Source organism: Ahaetulla prasina, chromosome 6 (assembly GCF_028640845.1).
Source record: "Ahaetulla prasina isolate Xishuangbanna chromosome 6, ASM2864084v1, whole genome shotgun sequence".
NCBI classification, from domain to species: domain Eukaryota; kingdom Metazoa; phylum Chordata; class Lepidosauria; order Squamata; family Colubridae; genus Ahaetulla; species Ahaetulla prasina.
In genome coordinates this window covers 52027732-52047765 of record NC_080544.1, presented here as the reverse complement: position 1 = coordinate 52047765, position 20034 = coordinate 52027732, and the positions used below count along the sequence as shown (strand labels likewise).

Sequence of the window (20034 nt, the reverse complement as noted above, 5' to 3'; positions counted from 1 at the left end):
GGTAAAGAAAATGCAACATTTGCAAACTCTAATTTTAGGACATCTTAGATAAATTTATTATTTTTAAATTTTCTCTTGCTCTTTATATGCTCTCACACTTTTTATGATTTAATATCACATCTTGGTTTTTTTTAATAGAGACGGCTATATAATTAAATCTTATAACATTTAAAATGTTTCCAGACCTATCTTTTCCTATCTGTACCTTTCAGTCAAAAGATTTATAGCTCAAAATGGAAGTCTTCTTTGTTGCACATATTACATTACCATGTGAGAAGACAACAGTGACCAATAAATCAAGATAGAAATAGGCAGAACAACAGAGCTTACTGACAAAATAATTTGATCCATCTGGTATAGTTCTACTATTATTCCTACGTTTTTAACACTGAATTTTTACTTTGTCATTTTACTTTATCTCTCATATGGTGTTCTGTTGCTAAGGCAAAAATTAAAATAAACATTTAACCTGTCAAACTGATCCTATTCTCAGTCATGTAATAACGTAAAACTACTACTGTAAGCAGCAAAGCAGTAAAAACAAACAAACCTTGAGGGGTTTAATACTAAATCAATTCAGGACTTTCAGACTGCTAAGATCTGCAACCAGTATAATGATCACCATTCTCAGCTACCGGTAATTGTTACAATACTGCTTTACTGTTTTGTATATTGAATTCTCTGTACACATAATTCAATATACCTTACATATAAAGATAAAACACAATACCTCAACATTTATGAATGGCAAATTGTGCTCTATTATGTGTCAAATAACGTGTAACTTGATTGGATCCATATTAAATAAACATAATAAAACAGAATATAGAGAAACCAGCTTGGAATGGCAGCATAGAATAACTGATTCAGAACACCATGTATTCTGGTCCATTAAAAAATAGAATTTCTATATATATAAAATAAACACATGTGACTTTTTAAATGACTTGGTTATTGGGCTATACTATTATCACTATGGATTAAATAAATGTATATTATATATGTGTGTGTGTTTGCAACACACAATTGTGACCTGTCCAAATAATTAGGAAATGTCATTTAAGACAACTACGTTTGTTCTGAGCAGCTTGTATAAGCCAGCCTCAAAAATCATCAAAGCAAGCCTACTGAATAATACTCTTTGTTCACATAGATAATAAGTATCAACTGCACAGATCAAAGAAACGCAAGTCAATTTTACCAAGAAGCATTAATTCCATTTAAATGATATGGCTGTCATATACCTATAATTACCAAGCATATTGTTTCACCAAAAATAAATCCTTCCTTGGTACACAAAATGTGGGAAGAAAGTACAAGACTGAAGAATCTGGTGCTGTACTGTTCCTTAGCTATTAATTTTTAAAAGATTACTCAAGTATGCTAAATTACATTTATTCAACTTTCAGCCTGTAACAAAAGCTGTTCAGAAAGATCACTTGGCAAAACCGACAGGAATTATGGATAAATTGTGTAGAATGGCTTTATGAGCAAATTGATCTTTGGGATCTTTTCCAAGTGACTTTGAGCCTTATATCATTTGCTTTTATAAGCATCTGGCTACCTGATTCTTAAATAGGGAAGCCACAAAATGCCTTGTTCATAACTCAACATTCAAAATAATAACAAAGGCTTATGTTTATCTGTCACTAAATCCCACTGAACCTAGTGGGATTTACTCTTAAATAAACATAATGAAGCTCACAAATCTTCTAAAAAAGACACCAAAAGCACTTTGTATGCGGTAATCTAACTACCATTGATAAGGAAGAATGAAGGTAGAAATACGGAAAGGTTTTTCTTATCTATGCCTTTGGTCATGCAACTGAGATTGAACATTTATTAGAGAAAATATTTCAATTACAAACTAATAAAGTAAAATATAAAGCAAAGCCAAAAGCTTTTCAGGTAGAACTTTTGCCTTAACTAGAGGCGGCTTTTAGCTGATGTATTCCTGTATTGCATTTTGCAAAACTAAATGCTAAATCTAAATTTCACAAGCATCATTCAGTAACAAAGATAAAATCAAGTCACACAATCTTTTTTTCAATCTTTGTGGGTTTGATTTAAAATGGTTATATTTGGAGACTATGGTTCGCATCTGAAGTCTGAAAATTAAGAGACCACAAACGATTTTACACCTGACACCGTTCAGATGCATAAGGGTAAGGAGGCAGCACCAGCCAATATGTACAAAGGCATCCTTAAAGGCATTAGTCCCCTAAGGAATTAAATCAAATTCCTCAGTCCTTACACATCTGACCTTGAAGCCAACACCTTGAAGGACCTTTCTATCATTTACTTCCTGGTAGAACAACTCCATCGGAGTTTATCCAATGCGAACCGGACCGTCCATCAACATTTAACAAAAATGACAAAAGCCCACAACTGCTTTCATACGAGAACGAGAGGGCAAAGAAGGAATGCCCTTATGGAACCCCATTTAGTAACCTACGCGGGGATCTGCGGGAGGAGCAGAGAGGAAGCCTCGTAGAATGTTCAGTGTCTGACGTCAAAAACCTTTCCGATTAAAACAAAAACCCTCGAACAAGCAGGTAAAAAAAAGTCGTGGGAATCCACCCCTCTAAGCAAGATTAGGTTTACCTGCCGGCTACCCGAGCACCCGTTCCTCTCCCTTAGCCTGCCTATCTTGATCTTCATTCTTTGTGACCGAAACCTCATCAGATCTCCCAATATGTTCCCAAACCTAGTCGGGAAGCGCTTACCCGTTTGCTAGGAAGCTGGGGACCAGAGCATCTGTTGCGTTAGTAGCCGCTCTCCCATTGCTAATTAGAACCGAAGACCCAGACTGCGTAACGGGGTGGGTGTGCGTGTAGAGGGAGGGTACAGAGCCATTCTCGCTCCGCTTCTTCCTGCTGCAGCCCCTTCACAGGAACTGAAAGCTGACACATCAACAAAGATGGCTGCCACGGGCATCCAGAGCAGCTTCATTGGAGAGGCGGAGTGAAGGCGGAGCGAGATCCGATTAACAGCCTGCAAGGGGGAGGAGAAAAAATCCTGAATAGCTTTAATTCCCCGGTCGCCAGCCCGAAAGCTGCATCTCGTCATTCATAGGGGCGTTGTGGTTCATATCTCTAGAAAGAAAGCAGGGGGATACTGCCACTGCCTCCCACTGGTACCAGGCTGGTTGAGAGTATCGGCCCTGCCTTTTGATGATCGCGCGGGTTTCGAGGATTAGATCCGTTGGCTGAATGAAACTACCGATTTTTAATCTCGCCATGGAGAGAAGCTGCCGTGTAGTCTGTGGAGATTGGAAAGAGATTGGAGTCGAATCGCAGAGCTTACTGACTGCAACGTAGTTCACGAACAATAACGCTGGAACGGCTAAGCATCTCAGCAAGAGCCTGGCATTCGTCGAATCCGGGCAATCTGCTTCTATAGAGGCACCGAACATGTAGAAGCCATATTTCGAGATTAGCTCGCCTGCTAAACCTTTCCAATCATGATTTGGAAGAAATTGGTGTGCCCAACACCCATTTTGTATATTTAGCATGGAGTTGGAACTGCTTTCCTTGATGACTCGCTTCTTCAAGCTTCCTGGAATGATTCCAAGAAACTATATACAGTACAGGCAGCTGGTGTTTCTCACACTACCACATGTGCAATTAGGCAAGATCTAGGTAGGGTCATAGCCACACAGCGCCTATTTATCCTGCAAAGTAGCAATAGTAACTGCTCCAGCAGGTGTCCACATTCTTCAGCATGCATTGCATGCACTATCAAGTTTTATTTATTTTATTTATTTATTTTGTCACAACATCATATTAAAAGATTATATAGTATATAAACATATATACTATATGTTTATATACTATATAAACTATATAAGTTCTAGCTGAGATCAGGCAGCAGCTTTAGGATCTTGCCTATTCAACCAGTTTTGAATGCACCTTCTGCTGGGGTGAGGTACGGCCCATTGATCTCCAAAGGAGCAGTTGTTATGTGTATTGCAGCAATTGGATATTGCTATTAGTTCTATAGAATAGAATAGAATTTTTTATTGGCCAAGTGTGATTGGGGACACAAGGAATTTTCTTGGTGCATATACTCTCAGTGTACATAAAAGATAATTAAAAATAAACAATTAGAGAGCATTTCACAGAGCGGCGGCACCATCTTGGATCTATTCTATTCTGTTCTGTTCTGTTCTATAGCTGCATTCATTCTAGGACTACCATCTTTCCCAGTGAGTATGCAACAGCCGCTCATGTAGGGCTCTTGCATGAGAGACACAGGTACCCCAAAGTTTTTCCTTTTTTTAAAAAAAAGACATTTAAGTTGAATATTAAGGACAGGATGACACAAACATAATGCAGTCACATATTTCATTTTCTCAGTGAACTCTGAACTGGTTTAGTATTGGTTCGCTGGCTGCGCAGTGCACATCACGCACCAAATGCGAGGTGCGTGCGTATTACACGCCTAACATTGTGTTCCAAACCATAAGATCCATAATGCTTTAGTTTCTGGTCATATTTTTACATACATTAACTGAATCATTACTAATTTACCATTTTCTAGGTTTTCATGGCATATGAAAACAGAATGAGATCAAAATTCATGTTAGGGTAAAATGAGGTTAACTAGTTTGGGATTCACTGTCACCCGGCTGTGAGTTATTGTTAATTTGGCTGTTGTTTATTTTGTGGGTTCATACAGCTCACCAAACCATACAGTCTCTCCTAACTGGGTTAGTAAAACATAGTAGGTTGAAATATGGTTGACTAGTCTGTGGTTTGCTAAGTTGCATGAATCTAAAGGGTTTGTTACTTCCATAAACTGCAGGCTAGCAAGTTGTTTTAAAAGATCATTCTGCAAGAGCACCTGCAAGTACAACTTTCTTAGGAAAAAAGTTGTTTTGGGTAGCTTTTTTTAAAAACGAAGACTATAATATTTAATCTATTGGGCTCAGATATGGGGACCTAAACAGATTACTTTAGCACTGCAATTACTAAAGGAGGTCAAATGCCAGGAACCAAACAGAACTTGCTTCGTACGAAATAACTGCCAGCACTCAAATAATTACACAAGTTCAATGCAACATATACACAACGCTCATACTTTAGATTTGACAAATATCTAAAATCAGCATTTTTGTACTATTGTGCTGTACGAATATTTTAGGCACAAGCAGTGAGATCGGATGTCCGAATCTTGTGCAGGAAAATATGTAAAGGTAAGGCACAACTACCGTACAGCCTAGGCACCAACGGAGCCAATACGAAAAGGGTTGGTATCATTGAGAAAATTTAAAGAAAAAAAAAACAGCAGGAGCTTGCAAACACGCAGCTCAACGCAAGCAACACGCCGCCCCTCCCCCCTCGCCTTTCCTTCAGAATCTCCGTGTCCGCCGGTTATACAGGTGGCGCATGCGCTCTGGCGATCACGCGGTGTGGAGGAAAGGAGATGAGGCTGAACGTCTGGAACGAAGCCTCGGAGTAGGTAGCCAAAGAGAAATTTGGAGAGACCCTGTGGCTCTTGATTTTTATTTTTATTTTTGGTGGGGAGAGTGGCGGGTTCTGCTTCCAAAATACCAAATGTAAGCTCCCACCCTTTCGCTTCCACTTCGACCTTTGGGTGGTCGGTTGCAGTTGATTTCGCACCTGGCGAATACACTGGCGAACGTTTCTACCCCAGATTGAGCCACAAACTGCTAAGACTCTTTAATGCGGGTTTTAGATGTTGCACTCTTTACTTTTGGACTACTTTAGCGCCTTGTGCGAACCTTAACGCTGTGTCCATGTTGGGAATGTAAGGTTTGTTGTAAAAGTTGCGGGTTTTGCGGCAATTGTGATTTAAGGCAGCATGTGTGAACTCGCTTCCCATCTCGCTCCGCGCCGTTAATAACGGAATTGAGTGGCCTCAATTCCCAGGTCCTCCCAAGCTTTCCATTATTTGCTTCCCAGAAACGAATCTGAAGGGTGTAACTGGGGTGCGATTGTGGTTTTTTCCTGGCTGGATACCATCCTACTGTAAAGGAAAAAGAGGTAGAGAAGGACTGTTGATGTAGTAGATAGACCAGGGGAATGCTAGTCAGAGTACCACACTAGATTTGGTTGCTTATTTTAATTTCGTGCAATAGGTTTTGTTTTAGCCAAGGTGGAATATTAACATTTAAATTCTTGAAAAAGAATAGACTTGTAGCCAAGAAACCTGTTTATTGGGACTGCTAAGTTTTAATTCTACCACTAATGAAAGTATTGTAAAACTTTTTTTAAAAAAATGTTGGCATATACAGAATTTTAGTGTATTTTGCCAGTATTTACATAAATTGAATTTGTGTGGCTAAGCGATCTCACTGCTGTACTAATATGATACTGTATTGTTACCTTAGAATGGAAAATACAAATCTGAAACCATCATAGGTAATGGAATTGCCTTTTGGATTTCTAAATTTCAGTTGAAATATATCCATGTGCCAATATTGTGAGATTACTATGTGTTTGAAACTTGAGGCAGTTATCATGGAACTGTGGTTCTTTAAACTTTAAAACAAAACGTCTTTATAGAGTTTGGATCACTGGTTTTTTTTAAAGAACTTTGTATATTGAAAACATTATAGGAAAAGAGCTTGTGAAAAAATAATGTCTGTTACCAGCTTTGTAATTAACATATGAGACTAAACTATTGCTTGTGTAACCTGCATGCCTATCCTTTCCTCCTCTTCTCTCCAACTCATCTCAGTTTAAATCCTAAACAGTCTAGCCCTTCTATGTATCTGATAAAGTGAGCTGCAGCTTACTATAGGTCTTGTTAGTAGTGCAGTAGTGTCCATTGTGGCCCTTCAACAACGTTCCTCCAGGCCTTCCTGTCCTCTACCATCCTCTGGAGCCCATTTAAGCTCACTCCTACTGCTTCAGTGACGACATCCACCACCTCATTCCCTAGTTCTAACCTTTTAATAATATTTATTAGGGGAAAAGATGCTATCAGACCTCTTCTGTGTGCTGGAAATGATTTAAATTTTCTCAGTTACTTTTTTCACATTTTTCTTCAATGAAAAGGAATATGAGAAACTAAATTTAGAAAAATCTGTTTTGCTGGTCCAAAGCTTTTAATACAGGATTCCCATTTGAAAATATTTTTCAAAACTTAATTGTTCTTTTGCATTTTAAAGGATTGGTACAAATATTGTGCTATGTTCTGAAGATTTGGATGAGTTAGCATATGTTCTGTATACTTAATAGAAAAACGTGCAATGTTTTTCTATTAAAGAAAGATCTAAATTATGTTGATTAGTTTTTGTACAATTGTTAATTGTTTAGCTAATTTATTTTATTTTACTTTCCTAGCTATTAAATTATCCATGAAATTGTAAGGAAATGATTCTAATATAGATGTGTGAAAATGGAACAAAGGCTTCAGATAAAGGATCTGAAAAGTCCAAATCAGTCATTGAGAAGTCCTAGCACAAGCCCCAACTTCAAAAATATTGTACTTGATGATAAAGTACCACCATTGGTCAACAATTTTTCAATTTGTGAACAGGCAAAATTATTTGTTGCAAATTGGAATGGTTCAGTTGAAAACATCCATGATGGCTATGATCACAAAACTGTTTCAGTAAATATGTCTGGAGTGGGAGTGAAAGGTGAGAAAAAAACCCTTCAATTTAATGTATTTTGTAGCACTCTATTCTTATGTAATTTTCTTTTGTAACTATCTTGTGGGATCTTGAAAAATGTGGATTATATGTTTTGATCAATTTCATTTATTTGTAAGTGTTTGGTTCTAAAAACTGTTTTCCTTTTGAAAAATTGGATAATTTTGTTTTTTCATCATGTAAAGCTCCTCCAGCAAATTCTCTGGAGTTTGTCAACCATCCCCCACCTTTCCAATCTCCAGGGTCAAAGCTCAATGATCCAGAAGGTATGTACATTTTGGTAAGAAAACCAGCTAATTGGAATAAAGTGATATGCTATAATTTTGTATTCATTCTTTATCTGCAAATATTGGGAATAATGCTTTTATTGAATAACACCATTGTACATAATTGTTTCCTTGAGTGTTCCAAGCATATGGATCATTTATATGCTAAAAAAAATATCACAGGTGGTCCTCCTTTAACCACAATTAGGACTGGCAACTTGCTCATTAAGCCAAATGTTCAGTAGATGAAACTGATTATGAATTTATTTCAACATTGCTTTATAAATCTATGAAGATTATATGCTAAATGCAAGGACTGGTCATAAAGTTAATTTTTCATTACTATTGTAACTGCAAATGGTGTTAAACAAGCAGTAGCTAAATAAAGGCTAATTGTAATGGTTTCATGCTCCCTTGAGTTGAAGTCCACTGTTGATTATAAATATCTTGTTTCCTTGGTGATTGTAGAATTTAGAACTTCTTGTACTGGAAAACTTCATTAACTTTAGAAATAATTCTCATCTACAGCTACCTTAGGATATTTCTGGATAAACATTTTATCCTGATGAAAAAAAACTATATAAAATTGAATTAATGATTTTAAAATATATTTAATTTGTTAAATTATTTGATTCTAAACATTTTCATTCTGTATTGTAGGGAATTTCAAAGTCATGAATAGTTTGCTATCTTCTACAAAGAAAAGAAATCCTGTAAGTTTCCAGAAACAATTTTCCTCTGTCCTATTATCATTAATATAATTGTTAATTGTAATAAATTATGTTATTCTCAAGTTAGTGTCTGATTCATAAAGGTAAAGGTGGTTTCCCCTGTCCAGTTGTGTCCGACTGTAGCAGGCAATGCTCATCTCTGGGCCAAGACAGCCAGCGTTGTTTGAAGACATTTCTGTGTTCATCTGTCCAGCATGACTATATGCTGAGATGCATAGATGTATATGTTACTATCCTACTTATATATCGACTCACATTTGCATGTTTTCAAACTGCTAGATGGGCAGGATTTAGATTCATACCTAATACTAAACTGTAATTTGGTTTATATTACTATATCATATATTATTCAATGTATGTAACATATGTTATTCAGGTATTTAAAGAAAATCTGGCCTAGTCAACATTGCTATTTATTTCTCAGAGAGATACGTACTTTCTTATGAATTTTATATATTCTGTATCAGTTTTACTTTCTGAGAAATTAGGAATTATTAATGTAAATATTACAATAGTAACATCGTACGAATTTAAGACAAAAATATGTTTATATTTGTCAATAGGCTTTGCAGGTATCTGACTCAGCAATAATACAAGAAATGCATTTATCAACTTCTCCTGACAAAGTTTTACCTATCAGCTATAATTCACATTTCAGTACATTAAGTCCTTTATATCAGACAACTTGTCATTTTTGTGGGCAGTTTGGTAAGTTTTTGTTAACTAATCTGTGATAAAATAATGCAGACTTTAAAATATTGATTAAAAGTGTGATCAAAGAGCGCTCCTTGCTAATAGCGTTTTAAGTGAAATGAATTTAATGTAAATTCAAGTGTCAATTGAAATATCAAAGTCTGACCACAATACTAGGTAGCCTTAGGGAAACTGCAGACTATATCTGTCAAATTAAAGCAAACATAGACATATAAGTTGAATTGAGTTTACTGACATAATGGTTTTATCACTTGAAACTACTGTTATGAAAGCTGAGTACAAAGATTTCTTAGTACAAGCTTATACCGTGTTTCCCCAAAAATAACACCCTGTCTTATATTTTTTGAACCCTGAAATAAGCTCTTGGCCTTATTGCCATGCGCTCAAAAGTCCGATTGGGCTTATTATCAGGGGATGTCTTATTTTGGGGAAAACAGAATTGAACTATAAAAAGAATTGAAGTATAAAGCTAAGTATTCTTTTTGGTGGATGGTTCAGTCTTGATATATAAGAAATGTAGAAAATGATTTCAGCTAGAACTTAATTCCTAATGACTATACACCTGTAGCTTTCTTTCTTGGTACACGGCAATTGTTTTTTCCTGACATCCTAGTAATCTTTTTGTAATCTCTTTAGGATCCTTAAGATGCATCCAGTGTAAGCAGGTCTATTACTGTTCTGCAAGTTGTCAGATGAAAGATTGGCAAATACATAATACTGTCTGTAAGCCAAGTAAAACGAAGTAAGTTAATGGACTACAATTGAAATTTAATTAAATGGTAGCTAAGCTTTTAATTCATCAATCAATTATATGTAATAATGTGCAGTTACAATTTTAATAAGAATTAATGATTATAGAATTTTAAAAAGTTCTCTGATTCTGAAGAAAAAAGTCACATCATGCAGACCTTATTCAGATAGTTCCATATTCAGATTATGGTGGTGTACTTTTTAAATTTTTATTAAACTGACAAACTGTCAAGTATTTGAATAATATAAATTGATGATACTTAAAAGAATAAGAAAAAGATGTACTAGAAAGTAGATAGAAACAAGTAATATACAAATTGATTTTTAACGTATCGAAAGGATTGTTGGTAGTAGATCTGTTGCAATTAATATAAAATGTAAAATGCATGTACATTTTATAGAATTATGGTTCCTGCTTCTGGTATTTTAGCAGTAGCAATAGCACTTAGACTTATATACCGCTGCATAATGCTTTTACAGCACTCTAAGCAGTTTGCAAAGTCAGCATATTGCCTCCAACAATCTGAATCCTTTTACCAACCTTGGAATGATGGAAAGCTGAGTCAACCTTGAGCCAATCAGGATTGAACTCCTGACAGTGGGCAGACTTAGCCTGCAATACTGCATTTTAACCACTGTTTTAATATGCAGTAAATAAAATAATTTTATTATTTTAACTTTCTGTGATTTTTCCTATAAGTTTTTTTTTATTTGCATTTATATCCCGCCCTTCTCCAAAGACTCAGGGATAAGTTGTTAAATTATCTAAGGTTTTTCAATGTTATTTTCAGGTGAATATTATTTTCACTGCTCAGATTAAATAAGTAGCTTTTAACCTTTAAACCAATTCCCTAAGTAAGCCCAAAAACACCAACACTGGGTAGATTCATTTTTTTTTGTATCTCTGGTTGGTTGTTTTTTTTTTGGTTGGTTTTTTTTTGTGGGGGATGGGAGTTGTGTTGAAGGGAATAGGTAGTCCTTGGCTTACTACCATAATTGGAACTGGAATTTTGGACACTAAATGATGCAGTCATTAAGCAAGTCATCACATGAGTAGACCCGATTTTATTACCATTTTTACTGCAGTTGTTAAACAGATCACTGATCATTAAGCGAATCGTGGTTATCAGAAGCCAGCTTGGAAGGTTACAAAGCACAATCACGCAACCACAAAATGCTGCAACTATCGTAAATGTGAGCTAGTTGCCAAGCATCTGAATGGTGGTGTAATGGTCGTAACTTTGAGAAAGTGTTGTCACTTTTCCCAAGATAGTTGTAACTTTGAATCATCATTAAATGATTGTCATATGTCAAGTACTACTTTTGTTAAAGACACACCATAAATTAAAGACAACCTCTCCAGAGTTTGGAAGAATAATTATATGTGTCAATCTAATAAGTCAAATGCCAACAATCTATAATTGTAACTTATTTTTGAAATCCATCTTTTTGGTTGTTCTAAATCAGGGCTGTCAAACTCCCAGCCCACGGGCCGGATGTGTCACGCACCGGCCACATCCACTCCCATTTTAGCGAAGGGGGGAAATGTCCTGATACATCATGTGATGCTGCCATGATGACATGAGTTTGACACCCCTGGTCTAGATAGTTAAGAATTTTCAAAATCGGTGTAAGGGCTAACTAATGAAATTATAATTTCTGTGTAGTCCAATAATTATTTAAATTGATACTAAAAAACCCATGATAATTTGTTATCTTTTATTGCTTTGTCTCTTTATTTAATTTCCCTTCCTTTTTTTCATGAGTCAGATCACAGTGATTATCCAGTTCTCTAAGTACTTCCTTTCCTGCGTGTGCCAATATATTAAAACCAGTGGTGAAATCTGAACTGATTTACTACCGGTTCGCTGGCTGCGCAGGCACGCTGCACGCATGTGCAGTGCACACCAAGCACCAAATGCAAGGTGCGCACGTGCACACAGTGCACACCAAAAGGAGGCATGGGGTAAGTAGAACGCGCGGGGGTGGTGGTGATCAGCTGTGGCGTGTAATCTTTTTTTTTACTTTTAAAAACATTTTTTACAACCTATCAGCCAACTAGGTTGTAAAAAATGCTTTTAAAAATAATAAAAAGTATCTGACGATTATGCAGTTCAGCTGTGATTGTCAGCACCTTTTTTTTTATCTTTTAAAAGCATTTTTTACAATCTGTTCGGCTGACTTGCTTGTAAAAAAAATGCTTTTAAAAGTTAAAAACAAGGCTCTGACAATCAGCTGGGTTCATCAGAATCTTTTTTTTTAACCTTTTAAAAGCATTTTTTAAAAGAAGCGCGGAAGTGGGCAAGGATTTTTGCTACCAGTTTTCCAAACCACCCACTGCCATCGCCGCCGGTCCGAACCAGGAGCATTTCACCACTGATTAAAACCTGTTTTGGAATTTCCACTGATAAGTATTGGAATAAATAATTGAACTTTGAAGGATTTTCATTTTGGCAGTTACAATTCATCCTGAAATATTATTAGCCCAACTTTTCATTTTCTTGTGTAATATCTTCATTATAGTCATAACTTTGATAAACATTAATATTTTGGTAATATTGATCCCTAAATATAACTGGAGGGGACGAATCAGCATACAGGGAAGAAGTCCAGAAGGTATCCATATGGTGTTCAAAAAACAAATTACATCTCAATACTAGCAAAACAAAGGAGATGGTGCTAGATTTCTGGAAGCACAGAGAGGAACCTACCCCACTGTATATTGAGGGGGCTGTGTGGAGAGGGTTTCCTCTTAAATTCTTGGGAGTGCTCATTGTCAAGACCTGGAAAAACAACACGTCCGTGGTGGCTAGTAAGGCTCAACAGAGACTTCATTTTCTTAGAGTCCTGCGGAAAAATCAGGTGGAACAACGGCTGATTACTTCTTTCTATCGGTCTACGATAGTATATAACTATAACTGTACAGCAGTATGGTATGCTGGTCTAACAGCTACGGACAGGAAGGCACTACAGAGAGAGATCAAATTTGGCACAAGAAACCATTGGTTGCCCTCTAACACCACTAGATGACGTTGCCAGGTCTCGCTGTTTCAGCAGACTTAGGAATGATTCACACCCTGGCCTGTGTATCTTTTCACTTCTACCATTGGGCAGAAGACATCAAACCATAGCCAACTGGACAAACAGGTTTAAAAACAGCATCTACCCATGGGCTGTCGGACTCTTAAAAACAATCACTCCACGCATATACGCAAACATATGACAAGTCTTTTTTCCCCAATTACTTGTATAGGGATTATTCTACTTGTATATGGATTATTATCTATACTATTTATGTTGTTTTGTATTTTCTGTTATAGATTGCACCAGGGAGACTAAACCAATTTCATTGTATATATTATGTACAATGCAATAAAGGCTATACTATACAATGCTATTTATATATAATTGGAATCCCTAAATTGATTTTGAATTTGAACTTCCTTTTGAATTTTCCCTTCAGATTTCTTTTAAGTTCTTACTGATACGTTTAGCTAAATGGGAGGTGTTCAAAAGAATCAGAACCATATCATAAATTTCAAAGTCACTCTTATTGTTATCTTATCTTACTGTATTTTTCGGAATATAAGACCCACTTTTTGTCCTCCTAAAAGAGGATGAAAATTTGGATGCATCTTATACTCTGAATGTAACCCCACCCACCCACATGTCCCCACCCTTCGGCCTCCACACGTCCTCTTTCTGGCTGCAGAGCACTGACGATGGCTTGTGTTTTTAGGCTCTGTGCATCGCCTTTTCAGCCTCCAAATGTTCTGAATACTGATCTAAGAATAGAATAGAATAGAATTTTTTATTTGCCAAGTGTGATTGGACACACAACGAATTTGTCTTGGTGCATATGCTCTCAGTGTACATAAAAGAAAAGACACTTATAACACTTAATGATAGTCATAGGGTACAAATTTAACAATGATACAACACTTAATGATAGTCATAGGCTACAATTAAGCAATCGGGAAACAATCAACTACAGTATATAAATCATAATACCACCAGCAACAAAGTTACGGTCATAAGTGGAAGGAGAAGGGTGATGGGAATGATGATAAGATTAATAGTAGTGCAGATTTAGTAAATAGTTTGACAGTGTTGAGGGAATTATTTGTTTAGCAGAGTGATGGAGTTCGGGAAACTGTTCTTGTGTCTAGTTGTTCTGGTATGCAATGCTCTATAGCGTCGTTTTGCGGGTAAGAGTTGAAACAGTTTATGTCCAGGATGTGAGGTATTTGTAAGTATTTTCACAGCCCTCCTTTTGATTCGTGCAGTATACAGGTCCTCAATGGAAAGCAGGTTGGTCGCAATTATTTTTTCTGCAGTTCTAATTATCCTCTGTGTCTGTCTTCTTGGGTTGCAGAACCAAACCATTCAGTTATAGAGATGCGGATGACAGACTCAATAATTCCTCTGTAGAACTGGATCAGTAGCTTCTTGGGCAGTTTGAGCGTTCTGAGTTGGCACAGAAAGAACATTCTTTGTTGTGCTTTTTTGATGATGTTTTTGATGTTAGCTGTCCATTTTAGAACCTGCAGTAAGGTAGAACCTAGAAATTTGAATGTTTCTACTGTTGATACTGTGTTGTCTAGTATTGTGAGAGGTGGAAGAATGGAAAGGTTTCTCCTAAAGTCTACCACCATTTCTACGGTTTTTAGTGTGTTCAGTTCCAGATTGTTCACACTACGAGGCTAGTTGTTCAACCTCCCGTCTGTATGTGGATTCATCATTATCTCGAATGAGACCAATCACTGTTGTGTCATCTGCGAACTTCAGTAGTTTAACAGATAGATTGTTAGAGATGCACTCATTGGTATACAAAGAGAAGACAAATGGGGAGAGCACACAACCTTGGGGGGTCCCTGTGCTAATTGTACAGGTATCTGATGTGATTCTGCTTAGCTTCATCTGCTGCTTCCTGTTTCTTAGGAAGCTTGTGATCCACTTACAAGTTTGTTCAGGTATCTTTAGCTGGTTTATCTTAGAAGAGTGTCTGGAATGATGGTGTTGAATATTGAGCTAAGGTCTACAAAGAGGACCCTTGTATAGGTCTTTGGAGATTCAAGATGTAGGATGTAGTGCAGAGCCATATTAACAGTATCATCTGGGACATATGCTGTGGGGATCGCCAAAACACATAGCTGCCAATCGCTGCCCAAAAATGCGATGCATTTGGAGGCTGAAAACGTGACATACGGTGCACAAAATGGCTAACAGGAACACTTGCTGCCTTCTCTTACCTCTTATGCACTTTGCCTACTTTAGTCATTGGAACTCTCTCCGACGATCAGCTTTTGAAGCTGTTTTTCAGTCCCAATGCGGTGCTTGTGATTGAAGCAATCTTCCGTGAGATACTTCCAACGATCAGAGGTGGTTTAGAAACTGTTTTTTAGCCTCAACCAGCCCCAACCTCAAAACCAGTGAACAAGCTAATGTGCTGAATCTGAGGATGCTAGCCAGATGGATACCTGATAGGCATATTTTTTTTTCCTATTTTCCTCCCCAAAAACTAAGGTGTGTCTTATACTCTGCTGTGTCTTATTCTCCGAAAAATACTGTAATTGTATGCCATAATCTGTTCATTGGTTCTGTTGTCAGAGCTACAATAGCTACATCGAATAATAAAGATGATAAAAAACTGTTTAACCAATTACTATAGAATCTTTCAATAGAATAGAAGAATAACTGTTAACCTTTATGTGAGCTTTAGTTGTCCACTATACAGTCTGTGCCCTGTGGAATCATCATTTCAGAGATATTTCCTTATCTAAACAGAGAAACAGAATGACTGAGGGTGGGCAAAAAAACAGTGGCAGCAGGAGTGACTTCCAACTTTCTGCTGGCTTTCCCATTCTGTTTCCTGGCGGGAATCCTGCAGGAGGCATCGGAAATTTCCCTTTCTTTCCCAGCAAGCAAGTAAGTGGCTGCTCCTGGGTGGGAAAGAGAACAAGGGACTGTGAAAGTGGCTGGAAAATGTCACAGAATGTTGAAAATGAAGCTCAGCAGCAAGTAGTGCTGAAGCAGCCCCAACTTCCTCAAATGTCATTCCCTCAGGACTCATGGACATGTTCTTTAAGCTAGCCCATTTGAGATACCTTGTTTCAAAAATTGTCACCCTGTGATGACTGCTTCACTCACGACAGTGAGAGTTTTAGTAATTAGAGATAAATGTGACCATCTTATTAAAGCCAGCCTTAAATTTATATTTTGGTAACAAATAGTTCTCAACTGAACAACCATTTAGCGACTGTTTGAAGTTAATGGGACTGAAAAAAAGTGAATTATGACTGCTTTTCACGCTTAACGACTGTTGTAGCATCTCCATGCTCACATGATTAAAAGTTGGCTGCTTGGCAACTGGTTCATATTTATGGCACTTGCAGTGTCATGTGATTTCCTTTTGTGACCTGACAAGAAAAGTCAGTGGGGAAGCCAGATTCATTTAACAACTATGTTACTAACTTAACTACTGCAGTGATTCAATTAACTGTGACAAGAAAGATCATAAAATGGGGCAAAATCCATGTAACAGTTGTTTTGCTTAAGAAGGGAAATTTTGATCTCAAGTACAGGACTGCCTGTACTTATTTTTAAAAAAATTAATTCCAGAGAATCATAAACTTTAAGTATATTACATTCATTTTGCAATTTGTGTAATAATTTTTTATTAGGCAGGAGAATGTATGTGTTTTGGAATAAAACCAAATTGATCTATGTGAGTAATTTTATTTACACTCATTTTAGGTGATTAGCTAATAATTTCTTGTAGATTTTGAAAACTATATTAAGAACTGAAATGATCCTCTTAAGTCTCAATTCCTGAAAATGTTTACCTGGCTTAAATATTACAGCTACCTTTCCAGGACTCTGGTAAGGGGTCCCTCCAATGCAAGAATTGTATAGTAAAGTAAAATTTCAGATATTAAGACATCTTTAAATTTATTATTAAATTGCTCTGCATCAGAACCTAGAGATTTTCCATTTTTAATAGTTCTAAAAACTTTAAAAAATTTCTGAAACTGCAACAGTGATTCTGGGTGGCTTAAATGTTTGTTTTAAAGATCCAATTTTAAAATAATAATAATGATTTAAATAATTCTTAAATAATTCTAAATTAAAATAATTAAAAATAATTAAGGAACATAATGGCTGAAAGAAACATTAACATTTTCTTATATCTTTGGTTTTCTATGATTGATCATTGCTATCTTTAATTGCAATATGCTTTTTTTTTTCTTTTAGGGTTTTCCCCCCGATTTATTTAACAGCATTCTAGGAATTCATGACATGTTCATAACATTTTGCTTAATAAAAGAATAATTTGAGAGATTATTTTGTAGATGATTATAGGAAATGGCTGACCCAATTTTCTATAATTCTTTAGCTGTACTATTTTTTTTACTTGAATCACTCCCCCGAAAAGAGTTTTTAGATTGAGAAGTGCAATCTGTATCATTGTACTTGCTCTGCAATATATTCATTCGAGATTGGAACAGTGAAGTACAATGCATATTTGAGGCAATCATTTTTTCAAGTTTGATCTAACCACTTTGCAGGCTGGTGAGAATAAAAAAATAAGCATTCCATGTATTTCTGTGCAAAATCTTTAGACTTTGAGATCTATTTAGCTCAAAGCTGCCTTTCCAACTTGAAACAGTCTCTTCCAAGTTAAGAATAACTTTTTATTTTACCAGAAATATTCCAGTAATAACTGTGTCAGACTACCGGCAGATTGAACATTTTGAATTTGAAATATTTTGCACACTCTTTGATTAGTATTTAAACTCCTTGGCTCAGTTGTTCTGGGACTACCATATATGGCAGTTCTTTTTTGTTCCTTACTTGCTGTTCCAGTCAAGGATTTTAAGTGCTTAGGAGAGCATTGGGATTTCCATTTCCAATCATGTTAGCCTTCACTCCTGCCCCTTTTTAAATTAAATGATTAATATTATTCTTAGAGATTCTGTTTTGGATATGTTACTGAATTCTGGTTTATGCAAGATTTAGATGCTAAAGCGTCATATGAAACAACAGTATTTCTTAATCAGCTAGAAATTTGTAAAGTGGCCCAAAGGTATACTGCCACAACATAATACATTTTAAATGAAATAAACTTGCAATTGAACTGAACATTGTGCTAATGAATGAAATTATTCTTTTTAGTACAAATAAAGCTGAATATTGTAGAAAATCATTGGATGAAGGCAATAAAAAGGTATGGTGAGAGGAATTTTCTTCTGTGGTTGAAAAACATTATACTATTCTGATGATACCTGCATATTCATCCTTTCTCTTTGTAACACTTTTCTAATTTAAAATTAAATGCATTTGGAAAGGGCTGATTCAAACCATCTAGTCTACCATGCCCTGGCACAACCAAGAATTAACATAATATCCTTGATAAATAATTTTCAGACATCTGCTTCAGGACAATCAGTAAAGAGAAGCCTAACACTTTACTGAAAAATTGCTCTTATTGTTAGACTAGCTGGATACCTGTGCTTTGCTACAAAACTATGTGATCGGGCTTGATAAATTGACACAGCTTGAAAATTAATGAGTAACAATCGGCCTCTCCTCTCCCCTTCTCTTCCTGAACCTTGCCACACAGAAACGTCTCCTATCCTATCCACTTCTCTCCCTCAGCTTGCCCCACAGAAGCCTCCCCTAGCCTATCCCCTTCTCCTCCTCAGCTTGCCCCACAAAAGCCTCCCCTATCCTATTTTCTTCTCCCTCAAGCTTGCCCCACAAAAGCCTCTCCTATCCCCTGGTTGCTGCTGTGAAAATAAAACAAAGTGAAACTCCTCTGCTTGTGTTTTGCATTTGGAACAGATTTCAGGTGGGGAGGGGGAGTAGAACTCCTTAGCATCAGAGGGCTGTTTGAAAAGTGAAACGGTACTTGCTGTGTGAGCAAGGAGACAGGAAGGAGCCTGGCCGTAGCTTAGCTCAAATGTTCTGTATTAAAGCTGCTTCCTGCTGTGAAAGTAAAACTGAAATTGAAACTCTTCTCCTGCTTGTGTTTTGAACAGATTTCTTTTCAGGTGGGGAGTGGGAGTAAAACTCCTTAGCATCAGAATATAGGAAATATTAACACTCTCATAATCATTTCAAAAAATCCTTTTTTAGTGAGCACCTAGAAGCCAAGAGGAACATATGTGGCAAATTTCAAGTTTGTAGGCTTTACGGTTCTGGAGATTTCATGATTATGGCATGAATGGTTTTCAGTTTTATATATATAGATTGTTTTTTCAAGTGGAATTTTTCTTCCTAGAACTTAAATTATTCCATGAGAAAGCCAAACTATCAACGTAATGTAGTTCATCGCATTGAAAAGAGCTATGATTTCCCCATTCTATCTTTCTAAGACTGAACAGGCCAAGGTGCTTCAGCCTCTCTTCGTAGGATGTAGTTTCTAGAGTTTGATAATACTTGCTGTTCTTCAGTGAATCAGTTCGTTTTTCGGAACCTTTAAAATGTAATCATCAGAACTGAACACTCTTCAGGTTGTGATCTGACCAAAATAGATAAAGGAAAATGATAATTTTCCTGATTTGGAAAGTACACTTCTCTTAATGTAGTATAACTAATACATTTGCCTTTTTTGCAACAGTAAGTAATGCTGCTGATTGGTTTTATTTTACTTTCACCTACTATTTTAGTGGAGTCAGATGTCTCAGCAGTTAGAGACCCAGAACTTGTCAGCTGGAGAGCTGAGAGCCTGGGTTTAAGACCCAAGCTCCTCGCAATGGGATGAGCTGCCATTACTTGGACTAGCTCTTACCCACTTACCAATTTGAAAGCACGCAAGTGCAAGTAGATTAATAGGTACCACTTCGGTGCACCTTTGACATATAGTCATGCTGGCTACATGACCACAGAAATTGTCTTCAGATAATGCTGCCTCCCTCAGCCAAGAAACGGAGATGAGCACCACGCC

The 20034-nt window shown here is 36.6% G+C and overlaps 2 protein-coding genes across 2 annotated transcripts in view; one reads left to right on the top strand and one right to left on the bottom strand.

Annotated features, from left to right (window-relative positions):
* The window catches only part of CCDC186 (coiled-coil domain containing 186), a 51404-nt gene extending 48459 nt beyond the window's left edge, over positions 1-2945 (bottom strand). The window contains exon 1 of the mRNA XM_058188600.1: positions 2727-2945. The gene's annotated coding sequence lies outside the window, so the exon portion shown is untranslated. The remainder of the gene's footprint in view (positions 1-2726) is intronic.
* Positions 2946-5408: 2463 nt separating this feature from the next.
* The window catches only part of TDRD1 (tudor domain containing 1), a 42105-nt gene continuing 27479 nt past the window's right edge, over positions 5409-20034 (top strand). Inside the window, exons 1-7 of the mRNA XM_058188611.1 lie at positions 5409-5459; positions 7314-7612; positions 7810-7890; positions 8551-8603; positions 9185-9329; positions 9972-10077; positions 18261-18312. Of these exons, the coding sequence (XP_058044594.1) occupies positions 7369-7612; positions 7810-7890; positions 8551-8603; positions 9185-9329; positions 9972-10077; positions 18261-18312 (681 nt within the window). The 5' untranslated portion in view covers positions 5409-5459; positions 7314-7368. The remainder of the gene's footprint in view (positions 5460-7313; positions 7613-7809; positions 7891-8550; positions 8604-9184; positions 9330-9971; positions 10078-18260; positions 18313-20034) is intronic.